The sequence below is a fragment of the Pipistrellus hanaki genome, assembly GCF_964339955.1.
Source record: "Pipistrellus hanaki genome assembly, chromosome: 18".
Classification (NCBI taxonomy): domain Eukaryota; kingdom Metazoa; phylum Chordata; class Mammalia; order Chiroptera; family Vespertilionidae; genus Pipistrellus; species Pipistrellus hanaki.
The window spans coordinates 29,324,255-29,351,434 of NC_140520.1; the positions used below are offsets into that span (position 1 = coordinate 29,324,255).

The 27,180-nt window shown below is 52.3% G+C and overlaps 1 protein-coding gene across 1 annotated transcript in view; it reads left to right on the forward strand.

Moving 5' to 3' along the window:
* PLXNA2 (plexin A2) overlaps positions 1 to 27,180 on the forward strand; it is a 211,183-nt gene that overhangs the window by 26,938 nt on the left and 157,065 nt on the right. The window contains exon 3 of the mRNA XM_084865273.1: positions 3,386 to 3,568. Coding sequence (XP_084721399.1) covers positions 3,386 to 3,568 — 183 coding nt within the window. The remainder of the gene's footprint in view (positions 1 to 3,385; positions 3,569 to 27,180) is intronic.

The following is a 27,180-nucleotide window of genomic DNA, read 5'->3' on the forward strand; positions in this document are numbered from 1 at the left end:
AGAGAACAGCAAGGGCAAAGTTCGGGGGGCATGCCTGGCTTGTGTGGGGACCAGCAGGGAGGCCACTGCAGCTGGATCAGAGTATGCGGGAGAAAGAGCGGGAGAAGGTGAGGCGGGCGGTCAGAGATAACAGGATCAGATGGTGTCTGTGCAAGGCCTGGGGGACCCTGGGAAACCAAGTTGGAGTGTTGGGTAGGCAGGTGGAAATGGAAGCCAGAGGAGAGGGAAGGGAATTAAGCTTGCCTGGTAGATTGCAAACCGGGGAAACATAATCAGGTGAAGGGAAGAGCGGAGGAGAAAGGGAGCTCCGGATCCAGGCCAGAGGGCAGCAGAGACGAGATAAGCAGTTTCGAGCACTATCCTGTCGGAGGGTCCCAATAGGATATTCACCAGCTTTCCAGGTGTGCCCTTTCAGGGTCATGGTCTCCACTGATTGGTCAGGGTCAGAGCCGGGGGCCATTAGTCAGTGCGACTGATCCTGAGGTCAGCCATGACCTGGCTTGTCTGACTTTGCTGCTTTTCTGGGCCTGGAGGTGAAACACAACTGAGGCTAGATATATTGGATGTGGGTCAGAGCCTCCTTGTCTTGGGGTTTAATGCTTAAGGGCTATTCTCTGGCCTCCCTCCCTTCCCCCTCTAAAGGGATCTAACCCAATAGACTAGAAATATGCCAGGGGATCATCAAAAATGCATGACCAGCAATATGAAGGTCATGGGGGCTCTAAATCACATGACCAGGGATATGCTAGGGGACAAAGGTTACCCTGGGAGCCAGGTCTTTGTTTTCCCAGTTTTGCCCTTTATGAGGCACCTGGGGCTCTTTGCCCTGGTGACCTTCTGTACCTGGCTGTCCTCCTTGCTCTGCTCATGTCTAACTGCCTACCCACAAGTCCAAGTTATTTCTGTCTAGCCACGCTGCTTTAAACAAAGCCACACTCCAAGATCTCACCCTTTGAGCAGAAGTGAAGGCACATCGGGTGTTTGGGAGGATCTGACAGTTTAGAGGACAGGCAGAGAGAAAAGTCAGCCATCCCCAGGGGTTTAGACTCAGAATAAACCGTTTTCCTCACGGTCCGGAGATTCCAGAGTCAGGAGGGATGTAGAGAAATCCACAATCACCAGCAGACTTTTGCTTCTGTCATCATCTCTCAGAAGCTGGCTTGGATGTGGCTGTGTGTAGACTCTGCAGCTCCGTCGGCCCCAGGAGACAGTGGGAAATAAACCGAAACCTTGACAAGGGACTTTCAGAGTTGAAAGGAAAGTTGATGATTAGCTGGTCTACTCCTTTCACCTCACAGATGAGAAAACTGAGGCCCAGAGCGGGCATGTGACACATCAAGGTCATGTGGCTAGTTGGTCTTAGAGGCAGGACTACGATCTAGATCTTACGAGTTTTCCAGGGCCCCTGCTGCCTGCAGGGTGGGGATGAGAAAGACAAGTGGAAGAGGTAAATGGTAGTAGCTGCTCCTAGACTCCATTTCTAGGCACAAGAACTTTGCACCTGGGCTCCCATGGTGTGCTGGTAAATATTAAACAACCAGCTCTATGCAGGCGGTGGCAGCAGTGGTGGTGGTGGTGGAGGTGGTGGTGGGAGCCTTGGCTACAAGCATTTTCTAATGTCCATGGTGTGAATGCTCCCACCATAGCCGATTTCATGCCCACCGGTGTGATGTCACTGAATGCAGAGATGTGCCGTCAACCCTCAGGGGCTGGCTCTGGCATATCCCTGCTCCATTTCCTGCCTTCCTCAGAAGCTCAACCCTCTGCTGGGGCAGGGCATGGGGTATGGAGGTGGATCCATCTTACCAGAGTTCAAGGTTATCTTTACCCTAAAAGTTAGTTCTCTTTCCTAAAGAGTACACACACACACACACACACACACACACACACGTAGCACCACCATTCCTAACAACAGAAGGAGCACGATTCTCTCCAAAACACAAGTCTCTGTTTCTGTGTTTCTCGGGAGGGAATGGAAGGAAGACCCTGGTTTAGCAAGCACATGTCCTAGCTTCGAACCCAGTTATTTTAAGCACCGGAGGCCGCTGACCACTGATGCATCAACCAGCTATTTCCTGGGAAGGGTGAGAGGAGGCGGTTGAAGGGAACAGGTTGCAGGTTTTTCCCTGACGCTTTCTACGCGACAACAGTCATTTCCTTCCTCCTCTGGGATGCCTTTCCAGACCCAGAAGAAGCAGCTGTCACAGGAGTCGGGGCTCTTAGCTGGCCTGGACTCTGCAGCCTTTGCCCATGCGATTCCAGTTGTGCAATCCACAGGGGCATTTCGGAGGGCCCGTCATGGCCCGGCCCCAGGATGGGCACTGGGTAGAGACCACGGGCCCTTTGACAGCCCCCGTCCTCAGGAAGCATACAGTCTTTTTATTTATTTAACTGAATGCGATCTTAGAAATAATCAATTCAACATCCACCTTCAACAGCAACCCACGAGGATGCCACTGGTCCAAGTTGATACGTGGAGGTACTTTGCAGTAGAGCAAAGGCTAGAACTCAGGGCTTCCTACTTTCTGTCCGACTAATTTTTCATTGGTTTAAGGTGACCTTCTTCCCAAAGTGTTCTACCTAGTCTCTGTCAATAATGAAAATAGAAAAATAAATGAAAGAGCCCTCGTCTCTCCTAAAAGATACACAGAGGCACACCACCAGCCCCTTCACACGTCTGGTGCTAGGCATGCTGTCACCTGGACAGGCCTGAAGACCTGTACTGTGGAACTCATTGTGTAACTTCAGACTCCCCTGCATGCATGACTTCATTTGCTCTTCAGTCATCCTCTCAGGAAGGTGGGCAGGTAGTTTGACAAATGAAGAACCTGAGGTTTATACAGATGAAGTAGGTTTTCCAAATTAAAATTCTATGGTCAACATGAAAATGACCCTTTTTAATTATTCCTTGTATAGAAAGTAGTAAATGGTTGGCTTAACATTCTTTATGCCCAAAGGGAGGCATTGCATCCCAAATGAGCAAGAAACCCTCTGCAGGCTGGTAGAAATCCTGGGGTGTTGCCTCTAGACCGAACCACTGCTGTCTGAATAGAAAGACCACCAAAATGGCATGTCCACCCAGACATTAACATGACCAGGAAGTGAGTTTAAGCCATCAGCCTTACAAAACACCCGGATGTCTTGATAGAAAGGGAAGGGGTGACTGCAGGTGAGCGAGGAAGATGGCTGATATGACCGGACGCCCCTGTGGGACTCGTGGGTCCGCTGGTGAGGTGTTGTTTGCAGCGTGTGTAAGGGCCCTGCTCCCGTGTCACACTTTGCCGAAGCCCGGACCTAGGGCTGGGGGTGAGGGTTGGGGGTGACCTATAGACTGATGGCTGTGACTCTGCTGTTGTTCACCCCCATTTCCTCCCCTTCCCTCCAGCCGGTCCCCATCGACGACAACTTCTGTGGATTAGACATCAACCAGCCGCTCGGAGGGTCCACGCCGGTGGAGGGCCTGACCCTGTACACCACCAGCCGGGACCGCATGACATCTGTGGCCTCCTACGTGTACAACGGCTACAGCGTGGTGTTCGTGGGGACCAAGAGCGGCAAGCTGAAAAAGGTAGGAGACGGGGAGCTCGCGGTCCTTTGGCGCCTCGGCTGGGAGCCCCTCCTGTGAGGTCGCTGTCGGTGGAGCCTGAACAAACAGGCAACTCTGATTTTCTTGGCAGACGGGGTCGGAGAGCGGAGTTATTTTTGTGGCTTATCTCCTAGCTGTTTCCCCACCCATTAGTCAATGGGCGGGTAGGAAACGCAAGCACATTTCGTATTGCCCACACTTCAGGGAGCTAGGAAGGTGCGTTTGCCTAAGGGAGAAAAACACTTCACTCTTGATCTCTGAGCTGAGCAGAACTGGTTTGATTATTCGATTCTCTGTATTATAAATCGCCAACATCACGGATTCCTCCCCACGGCCGTCCTGGAGAGTTGATTGTACTGGTTAACGGTATTTTGTTGAGTTCAGAACATCTGGTTGAAGCAGATGATGAATCTCAGTTCTAAGAACAGGGCAAGTGGTGGGGCTGTCCTCCGAGGACACATGGTGCCTGGTAAGACGCCATCCTTCTGTCTCTCCTCTCTCCGAAATGACAGTCTTTTCCACTCCTCCACCCCCACCCACCCCGAGCCCTGAGCTTCCAGGAGGAAGTAGACATCTTAACCTCTGCCTGCCCTGGGCACCTCTGCCAGCGGGAGGGCCGGGCCCGTCTGGGCTAACAGTGTGGGCGGCCGTGTGTGCAGCAAGCTTGTAGCTGCTTGTCTGGTGCTTGGGTGCGGAGACCGAGCACGGTCTGGCTCATTAGGTGGGATTACTGCGGCGGCCACATTCTTTCCGGTCCCAGCTAATCCTTTCCCTAAACTTACCTTCTTGCCACCTTTCTCCAGCTCTCCCCCTACCTGTGGATCAGGGCACATGGGGAACATCACCACGCCCTCCACCCCTTCTTGATGTTGACAGCACCCCTGTAGCTCTTCCCTCCTAATCCATTTAGGGCCCGGGAGAGATGTGACTTGGGAAGGAGGGTGCAGGGCGGGAGCCTGAGGAAGAAATTCCATGACCTGCTTGATCTGATCTGCTGCCAGGGGAGGTGAGAGCAACCAGCCTGTATGTGGGTGTATGCCGAGGTGCTGAACCCTGCAGACCTCTTGTGGTTCTCATGAGAACAATGCCCTTTGGCCCTTTCTCGCTCTGGGCAGAGGTTCTTACCTTTCCCTGTGCCATGCTTGCTCTTGGATCCTGGCTTGGCTTTTAGACACATGGAAGGGAGGCTGAGTGTGGTCCCTGCTTTCCCAAAATGAGGGAAGAAAGGAATTGCCTTATGATATCCCATTAAGATTTAACAGTGATATATCCCGCCTGCCGGTGTGGCTCAGTGTCGACCCATAAATCAGGAGGTCATGGTTGGAATCCCAGTCAGGGCACATGCCCGGGTTGCAGGCTCCAAGGAGGCAGCTGATCGATGATGATGCTTCTATCTCTCTCTACCCCTCCCCTCCTCTCTCTCAAAAAAAAAAAAAAAAATCAACAAAAACATAAAAGTGACTTATTCCACCAGACAAGGTTCAGCTTGGACTCCTTAGCTGGCTGCTTCCCTGCCCAGCAGCTTCCTATACGGTTGGGTAGACTGCTCCTTGCAAGGGGGCTTTGGGCCAAGGGGCCTATAGGAGCTGAAGTCCATCCTCAGCTCTCCCAACCATGTTCCTGCGGGTATAAACATTCTTCCAGAGGGGCTGCTCTTACTAGTCTCTCTGCCCAAAGAGACCACCTTTTTCTAAGCCGCCCAAGGACTTCCTAAGGCCAGCAGTAGCCACAGGGTTCTGGATCACTCATGTAGCTCCGTCTCCCTTATCCTCTTGAAAGTTTTATTGAAAGCAGGGGCCATGCTTTGTTCATGTTTATTTCCTTCTTTTTCCCTAATTTCCCCCTTCTGTGATCACACATGGGACAGTCCTGAAAAGTGCTTTGAAAAACAGAACCGACCTCTAAGGAAGCTTAGAGATCACCTGGCCCAATACTCTCAGGATTCAGCAGGGAAACTGAGGCCCAGAGAAGAAAAGTGGCTTGTCCAAGCCTAGAGACTAGGACAAGTTGCTTCTTACCTTGACACCCAGGTTGACACCATTTCTTACTTAAAGAAGCAGCCACAGAGCCCAGGGATGGATGCTGGGAACAACCTTTGGGCGCAGACTGGCTGCAGGGGTCAGCCAGGGGCTAGTGCCTCCACTCTTTTGGGTCTTCGATCTGAGTTAAGGAGTTAGTGTTTGCTGGTGGACAGATGAGGACTGAGTGAAAGAATGACCTAGCCAGACTCAAAGGGACCCTGTGTTGACCTTCCCATGTGTCTGTGTGTCTTGCACAGCGCACAGCAGGGGCTGCTCGGGGCATCTTTCCAAGCCACACACCCAAGCGAGCAAAGTTCTCCAAACCCTGGCGGACAAGTCGTTATGGAGGCCAGTCAGCAGGTTCAAGGGCAAGGCTGGGAGTATGCCTGCCCTCAGCTTGTTCCAACCTGCAAGTTGGCTGCTCCTTCTCGCTCCTCGCTTTGCCTTTCTTTGACTCTGTCTATGAGCTCATAATACCCCTCTTTCTCCTCCGTGCAGCGCGCCCTTCCTTTCCACCCACACTCCTCTGAGGCACCTGGGACTCACACCCCGGCTCCCGCTGGGCTCCCACTTACCCACCCATCCCGCTCCAGAGAAATGGCCCATGATGAATTCGTGGAATGTCCCCAGGAAACCTTACCATGGTCCAGGCCCCATAGCTCTTTCAACACAGGAAGGAAAAATAAAAAATAAATAAATAACTAGCTAAGAGTGTAGGGAGGGGAGGGAAGCGGGCTGTGTCAGAACTATGCACCCTTTCCCAGCCTGAGCAGGCGTCTGCCAGACTGCCCAGCACTCATCCCCGGCAGCCCGCAGGAATAGGATGTCCCCGAAAGGGGAAGTTTAGAGGAAGCAGAGGCTCATGACAAGTGCATGACCATGAGGCCACTTCCTCTGAGCCACAAACACGCAGAAGGACCAGGAGGAAAACGGGCAAATCCTCAAAGCCAAGATGGGAGATGAGTAATGCGTGCCCAGGCCAAGGGTCAGTGCTTGCAGGTGATAAGAAGACAGGTGAAGCTTCACCACTGGGGATGGGACCATTCCAGAAACACCTCTGCGATAGAGCGGCCAACCTGGGAGGCCTTATCAGGGAGGACCATCTCCAGGCTTTGGTTAAAGACCAAGACAGGCCGAAACCGGTTTGGCTCAGTGGTAGAGCGTCAGTCTGCGGACTGAAAGGTCCCGGGTTCGATTCCGGTCAAGGGCATGTACATTGGTTGCGGGCACATCCCCAGTGGGGGATGTGCAGAAGGCAGCTGATGGATGATTCTCTCTCATCGATGTTTCTAGCTATCTATCCCTTTCCTTTCCTCTCTGTGAAAAATCAATAAAATATATTTAAAAAAAAATAAAAAAAATAAAATAAAATAAAGACCGAGACAGGTCCACGGATGAGCTGGGGGCATGAGAGAAGGGCACTCTAGACCTTGGGTGCTATAGAGTGCGCAGGGGAGCTTGGAGGACTTGGTGGAGTCGAAGGCAGAGGTAGAGTGCCGAGAGGATCCAGCCCCTAAGAGAAGCATGTGAGAAGGATCTTGGGATTTTCACTGACCACAACGTTGACAGGAGCCAACTGTGTGATACAGGGGAGCAAAGTTAATTAGTCTTTGCAGAAAAGACAATTGGCAGAAAGACAATTTCCGGGTCATGAGAAGTGGGGGCTCCACGTTGGAGATAATACTGTAAGGGGGCCTTAAGCCCACTAAAGTGTGAGATAAACAAGAGCTGGCAGGAGGCAGAAGTCTTGCCCTATGCATACTGTTAGAAGGATGTTAAGAAGCGAGGAAGAGAAAAGGAAGAGACGATTTTGTTCAGAGACTGTCATTTACTGAGCACATATCATGTGTCATGTGCTATTCTAAGAGCATATATGTACTAACTCACTCAGTCTGTATGTAACTCCATGGAGTAGGTGCTATTATTATCTCCATTTTATAGATGAGGAAATGGAGGCCAAGGCAGGTCAGGAAATGCAGCCAGTGCCCCATAGCCAGTGAATGGCAGACCCAGGGTTTGAACCTTGATCGTTGAGTTTCACAAACTGCATGCTCAATCATTAAGCTATGAAGGACGAATTAGATCTATTTGCTGTGTCCCCAGAGGGTGGGAGAGGGCCACTGAGTGGGAGTGACAGTAGATTAGCTTTCCACTCAAAAAAAGGAAGAGGTTTCTGGTGGCCAAACTGTCCCATAATGGAAAGAGTGGACTCCAGAGGGAGTGAGCTCCCAGTCATCGGAAATATTCAAGCAGAGACTGGATGGTCACGGACCAGGGGAGCTGTGGAGGGGCCCCTGCACTGACCACATGACCCTGTGATCCTGTCCTCGGTGTTTCTCTGCTCCGCCGGTGCGAGTGGGTGACGGGGTGGGCAGGCCGTGGCAGAGGCAGGAGCAGAGGGAGGCCAAGGCCCCCTGGGGGCGGGCTTTGAAGGCACGGCTGGGTTCGAGCTTGTCTCGGAGTGCCATGGAAAGCCAGCCCCTCAGGGTCCAGGAGTAGGTGCTTGGCACCCACAGGGATCGGCTTTGCCAAGGTGACGAGGGCAGGAGGCCCCGGCAGGAGCCAGGGGAGCGACAGCAGGCTGTTCTGGGCAGGATCACTGCGATGGCATCCTCCTGGCTAAGAGCAGGCTGTGGGAGGCAGAGGACAGGTGCTGGGTGCGAGCACGGAAGCAGATGGAGCAAGAGCAGTGGGCACAGCTCCTGTAGGGGGGTAACCACAACCTCATCTAATCCCACTTCCTGGTTGAAGGGAGCAGCCAGGTGCAAGCATAGGCCCTGGGGCAGAGGAGGGAGGGGCCCGCTGAGAGCAGCCACCAGGACCTGCGGGGAAGGATTCCCTCCCTGCTTCCTTATCAGGCCCAAATCCCTCTGGTTCCTTCTCTTCATCTGCAGCTGCTAGAAAGGCTGGCTCGGTCCAGGCCTCCTCCGCCCCCGGGCCTCACATAGCAGCAGGAAGTGGGTTGGCTCCTCGCTCTGTCCCCACTGGAACCTGCACTGGAAACTTGCCTGCTGCTCCAGGGCTGGTGACGGGACTTCCCTTGGAGCATCTGAGCTGCGCCTTCCTCAGGTCCCTCGTGGCACGTAGTTTTGCTGTGACAGCATCTGACACAGGAGCAGCTACACATGTGTCCACCTCTCTTGAGATTCACAGATCCTTCAGGGCAGGGACCCTCCTTTCACATTTGTATCACCCATCCCCACTGTCAGATCCAGAATCTCTCACACATGAGGTGCTCATTAAATGAATGTCAAATTTGGGGAGGGGCTTTCTGCTTGCCAGACTCCTATGTACACAGATTAGATACTAAGAGTGGACATGGCTGGTTTGCAAAGGAAGGACGTATTGTGTGTTGGATATGCTGGACAGGGAGGAGGAAGAGCAGGTGGAGGCGGGAGGGTTGGGGGGTGGGGTGGGATGAGGAATTAGGGGAGCTAGAGAACTTCGTAACAGGAAAAGAGTTTGCTGGTTAACACTTGGAGGAGGGTGGGAAGGTGCTCTCAGAAATGTTAACTGGGGTGGGAAAAGGGGAGGGCATTTATACCATTGCTTGAGACCCCTAGAACAATATACGGGGGCGGGGGGGGGTGGCATCTACCTCACCCAGGCAGGGAGACAGGTACAAAGGCTCAGGTGACCACCGCTCCCCTCTATCCCATCAGCCCCCTGGACATTCCCAGAATCCACAGAGACAGCCCTTTTCCAGTTGGAGGTAGGGAGGGGTGTGGCCTCTTTGGCACCACCTTATTTCCCATGAGCTAACAGCCAGCTGCAGAAATGCCTGTGGAATTCTTGAGGCGCATTCTTTCTGCCTTTCCCTAAGGGCCCCACCAGCCCAAGGTCTCCAGTCCTCAGAATCCTCAGCCTGCAGGAAGCCCTGAGGTCCCAGTCCTATTCTTCTCTTTGTGATCTCACCAACAATTTGCTAAGCAAAGCCAGGAACAGGGTGAGCTTCTGGTAGTAGCGTTTTAGGCTCTGGAAAGAATCCATTGAGAACACCAAAGTATTTACTAACTGCCCCAGGCCCCAGAGTTACTCCATAACTTTTATTACTTACAAGCTTTTCATGGTCCTTTCTGTCTTCCACAAATACTGCTGTAAAGTGCAGTGCCCATCCCCATTTTACAGATGTGCAAAACCGAGCCACAGACACATTCAGCATCGCGCCCAGGGTTCTAGGGCCCCTCCACGGGCAATGTTGACACTGGCAATTAGACTTCCTCCCAGAACACCCAGGGAAGTGCCTAACCTTTGACTTGGCTCCCTCCTGGGGTGGAGCTGTCTTGGCAGACACACCAGGCCGAGTTGGATGCAATGCTGAGAAACACGCCTTGCCCTCGGTGCCAGCCCCACCAAACAATAGCCACTCATTCCTCGGAGTGGAAATGATTCACTCCCGTCTCTCCGCGTGAACCCTGGATCCTGTAAACAGCCAGGGCTGCGGCTCCATTTCCAGGAGACCTTCTGGCTCTCCCGAGACCTGGCACTACTGATCGGATGCCCTAACTCCCTGGGCACCTCCGCAGGACTGGGGCTGGGGGAGCTGGGGTCAGGGGCCGACACCCTCTCTCCTTCCCCGGAGCCTGCGTGGCCGAGGCCGGTGGTGGCTCGAAACTCACCACGGCAGCCCTAGGAATGAGTCTGGCTCCCTGCCCAGACTCCCGCCGCCAAACTTGCTGTTTGTTTTGTTGTTTTATAGCCCTCTTGAGTCCGGAGAACTGGTCTTCTGAAAGCTGGGAAAGGCAGCATTTGGTTGGCACAGGGAAGGAGGCGTATTTACAGAGTCGTCGTGTCCCCCCCCCCCCCGCCCCGCGCCACATGACAGGTGTAGAGACGGGGTGTGGGTTTCTGTGCAGAGCCCAGCTGACCCCAGGGGGAGGAGGCCCTGATCTCCCAGAGCCGGGCTGAACGGGAGAAACCGAAGACTCGTTTATTTTTTTGCACCTTTTTGTGCAGCTTCTTCCTATGCCTCAATCTCGGACAGTCCCTGTAGGAGGCATCGGGCTGTGTGCGCAGCAGGCTGCTTCTCATCCAAGGGTTTGCCCCTTGGAGCTCAGAGCTGCATCGCAGGGCAGGTGGAGGGAGGGGGAGCTTACGGAATCCAGGTGACCCACATAGGCTGCGCGGAGTTTCCAAGAGGCCAGGGTGCTAATGTTACAGGCGCTCAGCTTCAGGAAAACGCCAACCACATAGATGCACATCCTTTCAGGCCAGGGAGACTCACCCACCTGCCTGTGGAGCAGGGCTGGAAGGGACCTTGGAAGACCAGGAGTCCAGTCCTCTGCCTCGCAGTAGGAATCGATTTCCGTAACAAAGAAGTATATGAGCTCAGGATGCCTTCCTCACTCAGACCTCCTAGCTGGGGGGCCTCTCAGATTCAGTGTCCTCAGGTGTAAAAGGAGGACAATTACACTACCTGCCTCATGAGATTGTAATGAAATAATTCATTATGGAATGCAAGTTTATTGGGCAATTTTTTGAACAAATTTATTGAACACCTACTATGTGCCATTTGTTGGGCTTAAGTAGTGAGCAAAACAGTCAAAACTGCCTTTCCTAATGAAGAGTATATCTTAATGTGGGAAGACAGACAAAAACAACAACCATAAACCTACAGTATGCTTAGAAAATAATTAGCGCTAATGGGAACATAGAGCAGAAGGAACTAATTCCTGTGAAGAGTGGATAGGAACTTAAATATCGCTGCCGTTGGCTCCTTAACTCGCGAGCCTGTGTATTTTCCTCCTGTGGAGTGGGCAGTAACGAACACTTTGCATGGTTATTGTAAGAACTAAATGAAAGCAAGCACAAAAGTGCTTTTCATGATTATCACTAGCATCTTTGAGTTGTGCCCCCCCCCCCCAAGCCCACTCTCCGCTGGCTCCCTGGGGAAGTGGAGCTGTCATATCAGCTGCCTTTGCAGTGACATGCTTGCAAGGTCAGATGGAGGAAGAGAACCCTGCCCCCTGCCCCGAGCCCTGAGTCATGGGAAAAAGTACTGCGGAGACTAGAGCAGCTGAGCCGAACTAATCTACTCCTGCTGGACGCTGGCACCAGCTGCCTCCGTCACCAGGGAGAGCTTGCCGAGCCCCCCCCCCCCCCAGCCCTCTCCCCATACGTGCTGGCCCCTCCCCAGGGCAGGGCTGGGGAAGTGGTTTGCTCCTGTGACTTTACAGACAGAGGAAAACAGAACCCTTCTGTGCCCTTTGCACACTCCCAAGGCAACCAGAATGCCCTAGTGCCGTACAGCTAGCTCTGTCCCAGGTAACGGCGTGATCTTGGGAGACTTGTGTTTCCTCAGCTGGGCTGCCTTGTGAGATTGCTATGCACGTCAGACAGGGGAGGTGCGAGGCTTCTGCAGAGGCTGGTGCATGGTCAGTGCTTCGTCAAGAGCAGGCATTGCTGCTGTTAGCTCTCTCACCAAGAGCATGACTCTCGCTCGGATTGCTCCTGCCCCTCCTACCCCATTGTCTTGCTTTTCTTCCGAGGGCCCGGCCAGACTCCCTGGGTTTCTGTGACATCATTAATCCCACGGCGTTCTGAATGGACAGGAAGGGTTGGGATGGTTCTCCGCTCTGCTGCACACACTCATACCGAAACTCGGATTGTGGACTTCCTCGGAGCCGCAGGGGAAATAAGGGGAAGAACATGTGGGAACTGGAACCAGAGCTACAAATATATTTCAGGTGGAGTTGGGCCCAGCACACACTTGTAGAGTGCCGAGGTGGCAGAGCTGAAAGCGTGCAGCTACTGGTACTTGAACGTCTCTTTGTTTCTTGTTATCACGTGTTCTCCTGCCCAGAGAAGCAGGTGCAGAGGTGCAGGTGGGGAGGGTCGACTAAGGTCTGGCCCTCAGAGTCTCTTCTTGGGATTCTGTCCCTCTCCTGGTCTCAGCTTCCAGGAAGGGTTCTGGGCTGCAAGGTGCGGCCGAACATAGAAGCTGGTGCCTCTGGCCTTGTCCCAATCAGCCAGCGCTTGGATAACACATTCTGGTTTTCTGTTTCAGTGGCTACTGCCCCTAGTTGGATGTCCCCACGGGGGCTAGTAACAAATCTGGAATTCTCACGCTTTACTGTCACGGTGGGTGAGAGCACACAGGCAAGGAAGGGGGGAAGGCCATGGAACTGGGACCCTGAAGAGAGTTCGGGGATCCCCCCCCCCCAACTGCAGAGGAAGGGGACTCTTATCTCTATCAGAATCTTCCTCTGATTTTGTAACTAGAAAGGACCTCAGAGAGCTGGTCCAGCCTACAGGCTTTAGGCAGTTGAGATGTGTCTTCTATGTTTTGGGTAAGACCGCTGAGTCCCAGAAAGGCTAAGTGATCTGCACAGAATCGCCGCGATGCTTAGCAGCGGGAGCAGGACTAAAATCCGGGTCTTCAGATGGCCATGTTTTGGGCCCTTCTCTCACCATCAAAGGGAAGAACACTCCTATGTAGGAATCATCAGACTAACCTCTGCCTCTCCCTGGCATGCGAGCATTCCCTAAGCGGGACCTAAAATTGGTCCCCGGATCTCCCTATCCAGGGCAAGAGTCTCATTGGCGTCCTATCCCAGCCATGGTCAGGCTGCCTTGCTCAGGGGTGACCAGCCCTCCCTGAGCCCTCACCCACATGCATCAGGAATTGTATTAGAGCCTGGCCAGCAAAAAGGCCTATTGAACCACAAAACCCTTGCTTTGGGACTAAAAAGTTTTGGCAAATCCTAGCACTGAATCTCAAGCCGTACATGGTAGTTCTCTCTCTCTCTAGGCATGCCACTTTTGGGGGGACATGAGGGGTCTATTACAAAGTAAGCACTTCCGCCGAAAACAGTTTGGCTCAGTGGATAGAGCGTTGGCATGCGAACTGAAGGGTCCCAGGTTCGATTCCAGTCAAGGGCATGTACCTTGGTTGTGGGCACATCCCCAGTAGGGGGTGTGTAAGAGGCAGCTGATCGATGATTCTCTCTCATAGATGTTTTTAACTCTCTATCCATCTCTCTTCCTTTTTGTAAAAAAATCAATTAAATATATATTTTTTTAAAATTAAGTACTTCCTCTGTGCTAAACCCTGGGGTAAGTAGTTTGGTTTTTGTTCCGTAACACCTCTCATTGTGCTTATTAGAGAAGGATTACTATTTTGCCCATTTCCCAGATGAGCAAACCTAGCTCAAAGCTAGGTAACTTGCCAGAGAGCCATTGCTCCCGAGTGAAGAGCTCGGATTTGAATCCAGATCTTTCTGACCCCAGACCTGTGCTTCGCGTTCCATTGGCCTTCTCGAAGATTCTATTTGTCCATCCACAACCCCCCGTGTGCCCTTACAGAGAGCTACCGGGGGGATGCTGAGAGAAGAGTAGACGGGCTCACGCTCGGTGCTCTTCCCAGCAAAGATGCCCTGGAAACCTCAGGACACGGCAGCTGTCACCTGGCACACGCTGCCTTGTGTCGCTCCCCTCGGGCCTCCCCCCCTCCACCTCCCCACCCATCTCGGCCCGGCCACAATGCATGGGGTGGCAGCCTTTTGTGCCACACACGGTCCCAGCTGACTCCCCTTTCTCCAGGCAGCATTGTCTGCCCAGAGCCTTCTGAAAGGGAGACAAAGGGGCGCTGCTGACGAGGCCAGAAGCTGCTGTGTCAAGCGTGGGGCCTGCCCCATCGCCCGAGCATCCCCCGGAGGCCTAGGGCTCTTCTTCAAAGACGCCTGTCTGGGATCCTTTGTGTGCCAGTCATACCCATTCAGAGCTGGCGGGGCCGAGGAGGGGGGACACGGAGCAGTGGAGTCGTTTTCGCCTGGCAGGATGGGAAGAGACATTAATGCAATAGTTAACAGCAAGCCGCTTCGGGGAGGGTGGTGGGGAGAAAAGCCGGAATGCTTGTTCTCTGTTTATGGGCTTACGCAACTCCATCAATATTGATGCCTGATGCCTCTGATTCTGACACTAATCATTGCGATGAATTAAATTTTCAGCCATATAATTAGGGTGGCTATTAATAGGGCCCTGAGCTAAGCGCTAGGACGAGGCTTGCGTCTTATTCCTGATGGAAAATGGCATCCTCGGGACACCGCTAATGGGGCGCACCTGGGGTTTGCCAGGAACGATGTGGAAATTATGCATTCTCTCCCGGTATCGGGCCTTCGCTAAAATACCAGCGGGCAAAGGTGAGGCTGGAGGGAAGGCTCCCGCCTGGCCAGCAATTAGGCATCTCTCATGCTCTTTAAAGTCTTTAGGATCCGGTAGGCCAGAGCCAGTGCTGGCCGCTCATGGTCAGGCCTCGGGCATCTCACCGCCAGGAAGGGAGGGCTCTCTTGAGTCTAACCACATGGTCGGCAAACTGCGGCTCGCGAGCCACAGGCAGCTCTTTGGCCCCTTGAGTGTGGCCCTTCCACAAAACACCACGGCCTGGGTGAGTCTATGTTGAAGAAGTGGCGTTAGAAAAAGTTTTAAGTTTAAAAAATGTGGCTCTCTTGCCGAAGCCGGTTTGGCTCAGTAGTAGAGCGTCGGTCTGCGGACTGAAAGGTCCCAGGTTCGATTCCGGTCAAGGGCATGTTGCGGACACATCCCCGGTAGGTAGGGGGTGTACAGGAGGCAGCTGGTCGATGTTTCTCATCGATGTTTCTAGCTCTCTATCTCCCTTTCCTCTCTGTAAAAAATCAATAAAAATATATTTTAAAAAATGTGGCTCTCTAAAGAAATGTCAATGGTTGTACTGTTGATATTTGGCTCTGTTGACTAATGAGTTTGCCGACCACTGATCTAACCTGACGCTAGCCAGCTACACCTAAGAGATGAGATGCAGTTGCTTGGGCAGCTGCTTTCTCAGACTGAGGTGGCAATGCGCCAACTCGGGAGAGAGGAACATCTCTTTACGCCCTGAGGTTGGTTGAACGGGGCTGAGCCCATTGGGGCCTCCATCCTGGGTAGATGATTCGGCAAGACCCCTGCTCACAACTGTGATTCCAAGGACCCCCCCACCCAGAGGGCTCCGGGCCACAAAGCACAGGTTGGCTTGGAGCATGAAAGAGCCTGCGCTACACCTGGTGGGAAGGATGAGATCTCTCTCAGGGCGAGATGCTTCTCTAGGCAAATGGGCAGCATTTGTTGACTGGGGAGCCCAGTCTTTTATCATCAGGCCCCCAGTTCAGTGTTGGAGACTCTCGACACCCCCCCCCCCCCGCCATTCACCCCCAATTTGAGGAATCAGGTGTCACCGTGCACACAAGGTTCTCTAACACTTTCCCAATGGCACATGTGGTGGCCACCCCCCTCCCACCACTCCATCACTTGGAAGAATAATACACACCAGTGGGCATAAGGCATGCTCTTTGTTCCCTGCTCTTTGACCTGCAGACTGGAAATAATTTTTCCTCCAAATCATCATTTATTGATCCCCCCACCCCCCCTTCATATGTTTAAGTCATTGCGAGAAGACAATGGTATGAGTTCAAGTCCTAATTTTACTACGAGTATTGGTTAAGGATGAGACCCTGGCTAAGTTACTCCCCCCACTTGGAAGCTTAGAGTTTGGAATTGTCATTTTTAAAATAGGGGTAATTATAGCTACTTTATAAGACTTCGACCTTATTCTATCTGAATTTCTCCTCATAGGCCTTCTATACCTAATAACACTCCCTATCCCCTTCTCTTTGTCCTTTCACATATACCCAGATAGAAAGGGCTACAGCCTAGCTCTTGGTACCCATGGCATTCAGAGGAATGCCACGTTAGTTCCCTCCCATCATGGAGACAGCACAGGAAAATGAACTCTTTAAAAACACGAGTGAACGGAAGCATGGATTTCCAATGCCTTTAGGCTTTTTCTCCCCACCAACTGAAAGATGGAACGAGGGGCTTCTTGTCCTACTGTAGGCACCGTACTTTCTGTTTAGACTCAGGCAGCTCATGGTCTTGGGTGAACTGAATTCACCCTCTGAGCTCAGGGCCCAGACCTCTAGCACTGAGGGCTTTGGGCATATGGAGACAGGGGCGAGAGCATCCTCGCGTCCCCCAGAATGGAGGCCCTTGTTATTCATGACTTGCATTCCCTCTGCCTTCTGCCCCTGACCTACCCTGCACCGTCACCCATTCTACCGAAGTGCACACACTTCAAGGCAAATGTGTGGACATGTGGCGATTGGCCGACTGCCACCATCCACCAGAGAATGTCGATGCTCCACCACAGAAAATGCTAGAAGGAAAAGATGTGTGTGGATGAGCCCTCCACTTGAATGTTTCATTAATTACCAAACAACTGTTCTGCTCTCCATACCTGGAGTTGAGCAAGATGGAGACTGTTGTTGAGTTATTGTTGGTAAAGCTGCTGTTTTAATTCCCACTAAGTGGAGAACATAATTCAGTCCTCTTAATGTTGGAAATTAGCCTGATGTTGGGCAAGTGCGTAGTTACTCATTCGTGCATCGGAGCACACATGTAACATAATTATCCTCACCCGCTGCTGTTCTTTTGTTATCTGCAAAATCTTGGGTGATCCAAGCAAAACTCCGAAATTGACTCGCCCTGCGAGGTAATGTGATGCACCCACAAACCCTCCTGCACCTCCAGTCTTTCCAAGAGTCTAACCGCTCTAGAAGCTGTAAAATATGGAGTAGCTTCTGTCTCAGGCAGAGAGGTGGTATCCCCAGAGGAATGACCATAGAGAAATAGAGGGGGAAAACATGCCCAACCTCCCCTCACCATCAAATCAAAAGAAATAAAAAATCTGTCTCCTTGGTGCCTCCCCAATATTTATGTCCGAGCTCAGCAGACACCCCTGGGCTGCAGCCAGTCTGTGCATTTTGCATTCGTCCATTACGCTTTTTATGATGCGTGACCCACCCCCCACCCCTCCCCCCAACGCAACCTTTTATGACTGTCCTTTTCATTTCTGGGAAGAGCTGCCCAGAATGGCAGATGCCTGCATTTCTCCACTCTTTGGGGAGCTATTTGTAGGCGGCCTGTCCCAGGCCATAAACAACGGGAGATAAACCATAGTCACTGGCAATAAATGCAACCAAGGCCAAGGAGGTGCAAAGGAGGAGTGTGTGTGTGTGTGGGGGGGGGGGGGGAGGGTGCGCCTGGGGTGAGCTTAGTGGTGTCCCCACAAGCCCAGTGGCCGGTGGATACGGAGTAGATGCCACCTACAGGAGACTCAAGGGCTAGTGCAGAAGTGGATGCCATGCCACCCTTCTAGATTTCCCCGAAAGCTAGAGGGAAATCTCTCATTCTCTTGTGCCAGGCTCCCCCAGGGAAGCCACCTGTCCCCTAACAGTAACCAGGACCAGGGCACTTCCCAGTGGGGAGAGGACGGTTCCCTTTGACTTTGTCTTCTCCTGGGAGCTCATGGTGCTGCATAGATCGCCACTCCTCTGCCATTGATGCTTCTAGAATTTGGAGGAACTTCCCTGAAGTGTCTCTGCCTTCTCACACCCTCCCTCCCTGTAACAGCGATCCAGCCTCTCCCTCCTCCCCTCTCCAACATGTTCCCCCTCTGTCATGCCCAGGGCCAAGCCTTACCAATCAGTCACCGCTTCTGCTGGTTTATTAAAACTACAGCCAGGGCTCTGGTGGCGGTGGCAGTGATATTTTTTAAATTTTATTTTTGCTTTTACGCTGCAGCCACGAGCAAGGCACTCGTGACAGCACCTGGACCTGACTTTGCTCCCCAAGGGCACCCCTGGGAGAAGAAAACCAAATTTTGAGTGGATAACTGGTCCAGTGGAGGTTTCAGATTCTTCCCGCACGCACAGACAGCCACCGGAAGCAGAGACCAGAGCAAAGCAGGGGGCGGGAGGTGCAGGGCAGCCAGCGAGGCCCTGAATCATGAGTGCGTTGACCAGTTTCCCTTCTCATCGGCCTCATCTTAGGGGCAGGAGGCACGCAGAGGATGGGGTGATGCCCCGTCTCCTCCTTCTCGGTTTTGGACCCCCCATCTAACGGAAACACACAGATGAAAGTGGCGTGCCTTGGCAATGTCTGTACACATCAGACCGCTGGAGATGGTAGCTATTATGCTGCGTGTGTGTTTTTTTGCGGTGAGCTGCTAAATTATTTATTGAGCGCTAGGCTTTAATCTCATACACATACAGGCGGGCGCCGGCCGCCGGCGGAACGCTGCATAAAACACGTATGTCGGCTGCACAGGGCGCTTCGGTGACTGGGTGGAGGTGGGCCGTTTCCACTGAGTCTTTGCCCCCAGATCAGCTCTGGAACGGCAGGCAGACCCAAAGGAGAACCTTCTCGCCCTCCCATCACTGCGAGTCTGGGAGCTGATTTGCATATCGGAGGAGAGAAGCGCCCCAACCTGAGCACAAAGGACCAGGAGCAAGTCCCCAGGGTCTCTGTCCTTGTCTGAGGGGTGGGAGGGGGAGGCTTAGACAGCGGGATGGACGGCTCAGGGCCACTGGGTGCTGCTGGGATTTTCTAGAGCCTCGAACCCTACGCGATGACGTCCCCCACGACCCCTAGGATTAATCAATGGATGACTCTGAACAAATTATTTTTTAAAATATATTTTATTGATTTTTTACAGAGAGGAAGGGAGACGGATAGAGAGTTAGAAACATCGATAAGAGAGAATCATTGATCTTTTGTACACCCCCTACTGGGGATGTGCCCGCAACCAAGGTACATGCCCTTGACCGGAATCAAACCTGGGACCTTTCAGTCCACAGACTGAAGCTCTACCACTGAGCCAAACTGGTTTTGGCCTGAACAAATTATTTTATATCTTGAGCCACAACTTGACCTTGTTGAGTAAAAGTGGTCTCCATCAGCTTCCCAGGTTGCGGGTCTGGAAGGCAATTCTCTTGGTGCATCTCCTAGTCCTGTCGTCGGCAAACTGCGGCTCGCCAGCCACATGTGGCTCTTTTGGCCCTTTGAGTGTGGCTCTTCCATAAAATACCATGGCCTGGGCGAGTCTATTTTAAAGAAGTGGCGTTAGAAGAAGTTTAAGTTTTAAAAAATTGGCTCTCAAAAGAAATTTCAATCATTGTACTGTTGCTACTTGGCTCTGTTGACTAATGAGTTTGCCGACCACTGTCCTAGGCAGTCTCTGAACGCCAAGATAATAATGCCATCCGCTAGCTTGTTCAGTGGTTTGGGTACATGAAGCGCTTCCATGTATATCTCACCATTTTGAGCTCATCTAGTCACCCTAACAACCACGGCCGTGAACTTGTGGATGAGGAAGCTAGCCGGAGGGATCAAATGCTTTACCCATGACTCCCCAGGAATGGCACTAAATTGGAACCTGGATGCCCTCTTTTGTCTCTTCTAACCCTTGCCCAAGCATTAGGCTAGTGAGGAAACTGAGGCACAGACCCTCTCTGACCCCCCAGGTCCTCTAGGGTTGGCCGTGTGGGAACAGTGTTCACACCAATGCTTTCAGCATAGAAATCTGAACCCAAGAAGGTCAAGCTTTCCAAACCCTAGGCCTCTGCTCTCTCGGGGCAGACGAAGCAATGCCGGGACAGTCTGGATTTCGTCACTGACTGTCTGCAGCCACCGACAGCTTACATCTCTCCCTGGCAGTCAGCGGGGCAGGGAGACCCAGCAGGGAGATATGGCCGAAGCTAAGAGCACAGGGTTTTTCACCTGATGCCAGGATCCAGGGGTCTGTGATCCGGAGAAAAGTGCTGCGCAGACATTTGTAGATCTCTGATTTCTGTGGGGAGATAGCATTGCCGTCGTCACATTCTCAAAGCTGTCTACAACCCTCGAGTGTGAAGACCCTTTGTCTAGTGGTTTTTAGACAAGTTTTTAGGCAGCGTGCCTCTGAGCTCTAGGGTGACCAGTCTAATTCCCCAATTCCACCCTCCCTATATAAGTGGGGTAATAAGTAGAATTATTTTGTTGTTGCTAAAAAAAAAAAAAAAAAAAGGTTTGGCCGGCGGCATGCTTAGTGGTTGAGCATTAATCTATGAACCTGGAGGTCATGGTTCAATTCCCAGTCAGGGCACATGCCCATTTGCAGGCTCATTGTGGTGGTGGTGGGGGGTGAGTAAGCAGAAGGCAGCCCATCAACAATTCTCTCTCATCATTGATGCTTCTCTCTCTCTCTCTCTCTCTCTCTCTCTCTCTCTCTCTCTCTCTCTCTCCTTTCTTTCTCCTCTCTCTCTCTCTCTCTCTCTCTCTCTCTCTCTCTCTCTCTCTCTCTCTCTCTCTCCCCCTTCCCCTCTGAAATCAAGGGTTTGAACGAAAGATGATGAAATGCTGGGCCGGTCTGACTCCCATGTGGTGTGTACCCCTTGTAACAGGCACGCATACATCATAATCACCACCTGCCACACACACATGCACACACTCCCACCCCCGCCCCCCCGCCTGGTGTCAGCAGAACAAGGCGATGCTGAAACAACCCAGATCAGGGCCAGGAGGTGAGCCAGGGGGCGGAGGGGGAGAGCGGATCCGGCACGTGGAGGAGCGGTGTGGAAGACACACCTGTGGGAGGCCGAGCCCGGGTCCCTCCCAGCCTTTCAGTCAGACAGCACGGCGGGCAAAGGAGGCCAACTGGGGGGCCCCCCGTGAGTGTCCAGAGAGACACACCACAGGAGAGCCAGACAGGCCCAGCGTGTCATCCTCTTTCAGACAAACCCATATGTATGTATGTATGTATATATATATTTTTTTTTTAGAGAGAGAGAGAAGGGGGCAAGCAGTAGTAGTCCTATCAGTCAGGAGGCCAGGAGAGGGGGCTCACCTGGGAGGGTAAGAATTGTCCCATGGAACCTTGAGGGGTCTCTGTGCTCCTCACCTCGAACTTTGCATGTGTTGTTCTCTCAGACTGGAAACACTTCTCCCGTCCCCTTGCCCAGCTATCACGTCTCATCTTCAAGGTTCTGGGGTATGCCTCCTCCAGGAAGCCCCCCGAGATGTGCTTCTTAGCGCCCATCACATGAGTACCAGAGCAGAAGAGCAAAGTGGCTCAGAAGGGTCCAGGCCCAGGAACCAAAGTGCCCTGGGCTCCACTCCCGATGCTGCCCCTTGAAATCTGGGTGATGCAGTAAGAATCGCTTCACCTTTCTGTCCCTGTTTCTTCACCTGAAAATTGGAAATAACGGTTTCCGCCTCCCAGGCTTGTTGTGAGGGACAAAGCAGATGTTGTGAGGGACAAAGCATATAAAGCACATAGATCAGTTTCCAAAATAGACTAAGAGCTCAGAAAATGAGAGCTATGATTATTATAATTTCCCCTTTCCTTTCTCTGTCCCTCGGTGCACGCAGTAATTTTAGGATAGGGGCTGTGCTTCTCATCTCTCTGCCCATTTTACCAGCTAATAGAGCAGACATTCAGTAATTGTTTAAAAAAAAAAAAGAAAGAAAGAAAGAAAAAGAAAGGAGGGGGGAGAGGGGGTGGGAGGTGGAAAATATCCTGGGACAGGAGCCACCTCTCTGCCCAGCTGTAAGGTACCTTCTTACTGTGAGTCGAAGTGCCTTGCAGTTGTATGCTGTGTCTCCAGGTGGAGCGGGACTTCGGGCTTCCACCCAGTGTCCCTGACTGGCCCTGGGCATGAAGGAGGTTCCTGGGAGGAGCGTTTGTGATTAGAGCAATCACATCTCTTACTCTGAAATTCAGGCCCTCATTGCTGCAGGCAAATCCCGTGGGACTGCCTTTCCCAGAGGGAAAATGCCTTCAGCCTCCTTAGCGCTCAGCCGCACTCACCTGTCCGTGCTCTGTCTCCAACTCTCAGCAGATGCCAGGTCTGTGCCAAAACACACCTGGCAGCAGAGACGGGGGTTGAGGGGGGCCAGGGGGCCCACTGGGTGATGCCCTTCCCAGTCCCTGCTGATTCCATCAACTGCCTAGAGTCCAGCACAGAGTAGACTGTACCGCTCCTGACTCCAAGGCTTGACGATGCAGAACTCCACCTGTTAGTACTTACTGTGTGCGTTCACACCTTCACTCCCTCATTCAAAAAAATACATGTTACCACCAGGGCCTACTCTGTGCTTTCAAATATATTGCTTGCTGCCAACATCACCATTACTTACATGAAGCCGGTATTTTCCAGTGAGGGCAATTCTGTGGACCTTTGGCAATGTCTGGAGACATTTTTGAATGTTCTGTTTGGAGGGAGGAGATGGTACTGGCATTCGGTGGATAGAGACTGAGGATGCTTCCCAACATCCTATAATATTAGAACATCCCCCAACACCAAAAAAGTGCCCTGCCCAAGTGCCAACAGTACTGAAGAGTAGAAACTGATCGAATCGAGAAACATGGATTGGGCATCAACTCGGTGGTAGGCACAGAGTTGATGCTCAATCAATGTTATTTAATCCTCAAAACAGCCCTTCAGCGCAGGTACCATGGCTGTTTATTGTTCCAGATGAGAAAACTGAGGCTCAGGGAGGTTCGGTTATCCTCCCATTCATTCATGCACTACGAGTCTATTGGGCGGCTCAGTAGGTGTGGATTTGGAAAGCAGACCTAGTTGTGCTGGCCCCAGAGTCTGTGCTTCCCTCCACACAAGGTCAGGAAGGAGAAACCGTAAACTAAGTGTGTGAGGGAGGAACATAAATTTGGGAAGAGACTCTACCTGGTAAACACCACTGCGTCTGAAAAATGATATTACTTTCCCTTTTCTGCTTGCTTCTTTCCTTCTTCCCCACACAGGCTCACCTGCCCACAGACACACACAGGCCAGGGAGGCGAGTCCTTGAGGCCCCAGTTTGCCTTCCAGTTTGTTTTGGTGTGGGTGGGGATTTTAGCTTGAGATTGCACCCCCCTTTCCCTACCCCCCACCCCCAAAAATGTTTCTCGTCTTACAGACACAGCCAACCCTCAGGCTGGGAGGAGGCGGAGGTATTTCTCTGGCTCCTCAAGTGTCTCGATAAAGATCTGCTCCCTGCCAGCCTCTCCTCGCGCTGATTTAGTGCCTCCGTAGGAGGTGCGGTGTTTTATTTGTAGCTCCGACCGTGGGCTGTTTGCTCTGAGCAGCATGTGTAATGGGAAGAAAATGGACCTTGGAACCAGACGATGTTGGTTCAAGCCCTGCCTTTGCCACCTACCAGGAAGATAGTGCTGGGGAAAGTGGTTGGCCTTGTTGAGCTCTGGGTTCTTCGACTGTGAAATGAGAAGGAAGATTCCCACCTGGCAGGGTGCTTTGAACATGAAGTGAGGTCAGATGTGTTCGTCTTTTAGCGTGGTTGCTTGGCCGAGCGTGGCTACTTAAGACATGCTAGCCCAGTGGTCGGCAAACTCATTGGTCAACAGAGCCAAATAGCAACAGTACAACGATTGAAATTTCTTTGGAGAGCCACATTGTTTTAAACTTAAGCTTCTTCTAACGCACTTCTTCAAAATAGACTCGCCCAGGCCATGGTATTTTGTGGAAGAGCCACACTCTCACTCGAGGGGCCAAAGAGCTGCATGTGGCTTGCGAGCCACAGTTTGCTGACCACTCTGCTAGCCATCCTGGGCATCCTTTCGCCTCTGTCCCAGGTTGGCGTTTTCCAGGGGCCCCAGCAGGTGGGAGAGGTAGTCAGTCCAACCTTCTGGTGGGCCTGCTAAGCCTGGCCTCTTGGCCTCCTCTGGGGACCGCATGGGTAGGTCAGTCCAGGCCCCTGAATCAGCCACAGGAGTGCCCTTGTGCCCTGTCTCTGTGGTGAATTTGGGTGACTTGACGACAGCCACTACCACCTCCCCTGACATGACCATGTGAGCCAGAGTCATCCATATTTACCCCTCAGCCCAGCAGAGAGCCAAAGAGTGGCACGGAAGAGGGAAGCAGAGAGAAGCAGTGGTACCAGTTGACTCTTTGTGAAGACATAATCTGAAATCATTTAAGACTGAGGCTGGGAGGGAGCTTCAAGATGCCTAATGATTGTCCTCCCCATTTTCCCTTCTCATTCATCTCACAACGAGGAACTTGTAGAATGCATAGAGACAGAACACGTGCCCTAGACCAGTGGTCGGCAAACTCATTCGTCAGCAGCGCCAAATATCAACAGTACAACAATTAAAATTTCTTTTGAGAGCTGAAAACCGACTTTTGCGCATGGGCCACAGAATTTTAATCGCACTGTACATGCATGCCCGCATGTGGTATTTTGTGGAAGAGCCACACTCAAGGGGCCCAAGAGCCACATGTGGCTATCGAGCAGCAGTTTGCCGACCACTGCCTAGACATCTTGTCGCCCTAACATAGCTTGCCGTTCCCTCCCGACACACTACTCACCCGCCTGGGGCAGGAGGGCGAGGGCCTTGAAAGAGGAGCTTCCTTCTCTGTGTGCTCTCATCTCTGGCGACCTCCTGAACCTCAGGGTCAGCAAGATCCAACTTGACGCATCGCCGTTTGCAGTGTTTGCATTCCTCGTCTCATTTAGTCCAGATAGCAGCTCCAGAGCTGGGTGTGCCTTCTCCATTCTGGGGATGAGGTCAACAGAAACCCCAGCGGATTACTCAGCCAGTGAGCCCTGGAGCCTAGACACAAACCCTAGTTCTGCGGCTGAAGGTTCACAACCCCCATGATGCCTTGGTACCCTTGTGCTGTCCTTCCTCTTTTCCTGCCTCGAGTAGCCAGTCACACTATTCCTGGAGCCCCTGTGGTGTGTAAACGCTAGCTTGTGGGCCCTGGGAGATGTAAATGAGAAGGAAGGGCCCTTTGCCCAGGTAGCTGCCAGGGGTGTGCTTGCCCCCTTCTCACGTCCCCTGTGCACCATTTCCCAGAGGCCTGGCTCTGCAGCTTAAGGGGAGAAAAGCCCAGAATCCTCCGGGACTGCGCTCCAACCAGCTCTACAGCCTGTTCCCTTATCTCTAAACCTGGAGACATCGGTCATTCTGGTTCCGACCTCCCAGGACGAAGGGGCACCTCTGGTGAGAAAATACCTGTGAAGGCATTTGGAAAGCAAATGAAGGGCCTCTGTCCCCTTCCCATCTTATTAGCAGCCTGAGACCCGCAGAAGACATCTCTATGCTAATCACCATTGTCCCCTGGCCATATGTCCTGTGACCAGGGCAATTACAGCTGCATGCTTTAACTGCTGCTGCCCGCTGCCTATGTCCACCCCCCCCCCCATCAATTACAGATGTTACCTGTGTGATGACAGGTTAACGTACAGCCCCCTCCCCATTAAAATAAAAGAAAAAAAGAAAAGCGTAGAATGAACAGGAACTGAGCAGTAAAACCCAACATCGGCAGGTTGTATGTAACCCAAGACTCAGGCCTGGCGATGCCCTTCAGATGGAGAGAAAAATGCCAGGAACTTCCATAAGATCTTGGTGATTGTCCCCACAGGTAGGGGAGTGACAGTTTGGGGAGGGCACGGTGCCCCCGAGGACAGCCTCTCGAAGCCCGGGTTTCTCCGAGGAAGACTTTGACTTGCTTCCGAGGTTGGCGGGTTTGCCTGCAGGAGGTCGGTTGTAGGGAACTGAGCTGTAAATAAGCACCGAGCAGTGGAGAATTTCAGCTTCTGAGCATTCCTGAGGGCCGCATTCCTGGTGAAGGCCAGTCCCTTCCGCCCACTCCCTTCTGGACTTAGCCTCCCACAGCCTCTTTCGAACAGGGGGGAGCTGAGGTCAGCGAGGTAACAAAAACCACCTTTCCCCCTGCTGGTCTGGGACCGCCCCCCCCCTCGCCCGCCCGCCAGTCTGGGAGCCATTACCTTTTCCAGATGTGGAAGCATTGCAGGGCTGTTTCACCCCTGGGTCTGCTGGGATCTCTCTCCAAGGGGCGGCAGGTCTTTCTAGTTGATCCTAGCAGAAAAGAAGAAAGTGTGAGATGCTGAGAAGAGAGCTAAGATTTTGCCCAAAGACACAGAGAGCGGCTCCTAATTCCAGCTCAACGTGCTTAGGGGCCGAAAAGCACTGGACTGTGTCTCTTCTCCCCCCCGCCCGCCCCTCACTTCCTACAGGAAGAATTCTGTTCAGAATAACAGTGCAAGTCCCAGGGCGCCATTCCTTAGCTACTCTCTGCAGATGTGGGCCGACTCCTTCCCCGCCCCCCATCCTCTCCACCTGGCCTCGGCCTCCCAGCTACCTTCCAGAAGACATTCTGACACTGTCATTACACAGCTGCCAGCAGCACCTGCTGGCACGTCTCTGTCTGTCTCCGTTATAAAGATAACAACCGGCTTTACAAAGAAAGAATACCAAGCAAGACAGGCTCCGGGAGGTGGAGTTGCAGGAATTGGGCTTTTTGGTTTTCTGGTGTATTTTTTGGTGTGGTTTATTGTGTTGTTGTTTTTGTTTTTTTTTCCAAATGACATTTTCTGCCTTTCTCGGTTGATCTCCTGTCCCAGTGGTCGGCAAACTCATTAGTCCACAGAGCCAAATATCAATAGTACAACGATTGAAATTTCTTTAGATAGCCTGTTTTTTTAAACTTCAACTTCTTCTAAAGCCACTTCTTCAAAATAGACTCGCCCAGGCCGTGGTGTTTTGTGAAAGAGCCACACTCAAGGGGCCAAAAGAGCCATATGTGAATCGCGAGCCGCAGTTTGCCGACCATGGTCCTATCCCTTTGCACTCTCCACGCTTTGCTTATGAATCCCCTCTTCCAACCCCCACTTTGCAAATCAAGAAAAGAAAACCTTTTTGGGAATGCAACATGGTGCCAGTATGTGGCTGGGATCTTAATACCTCAGAGAGGAGTC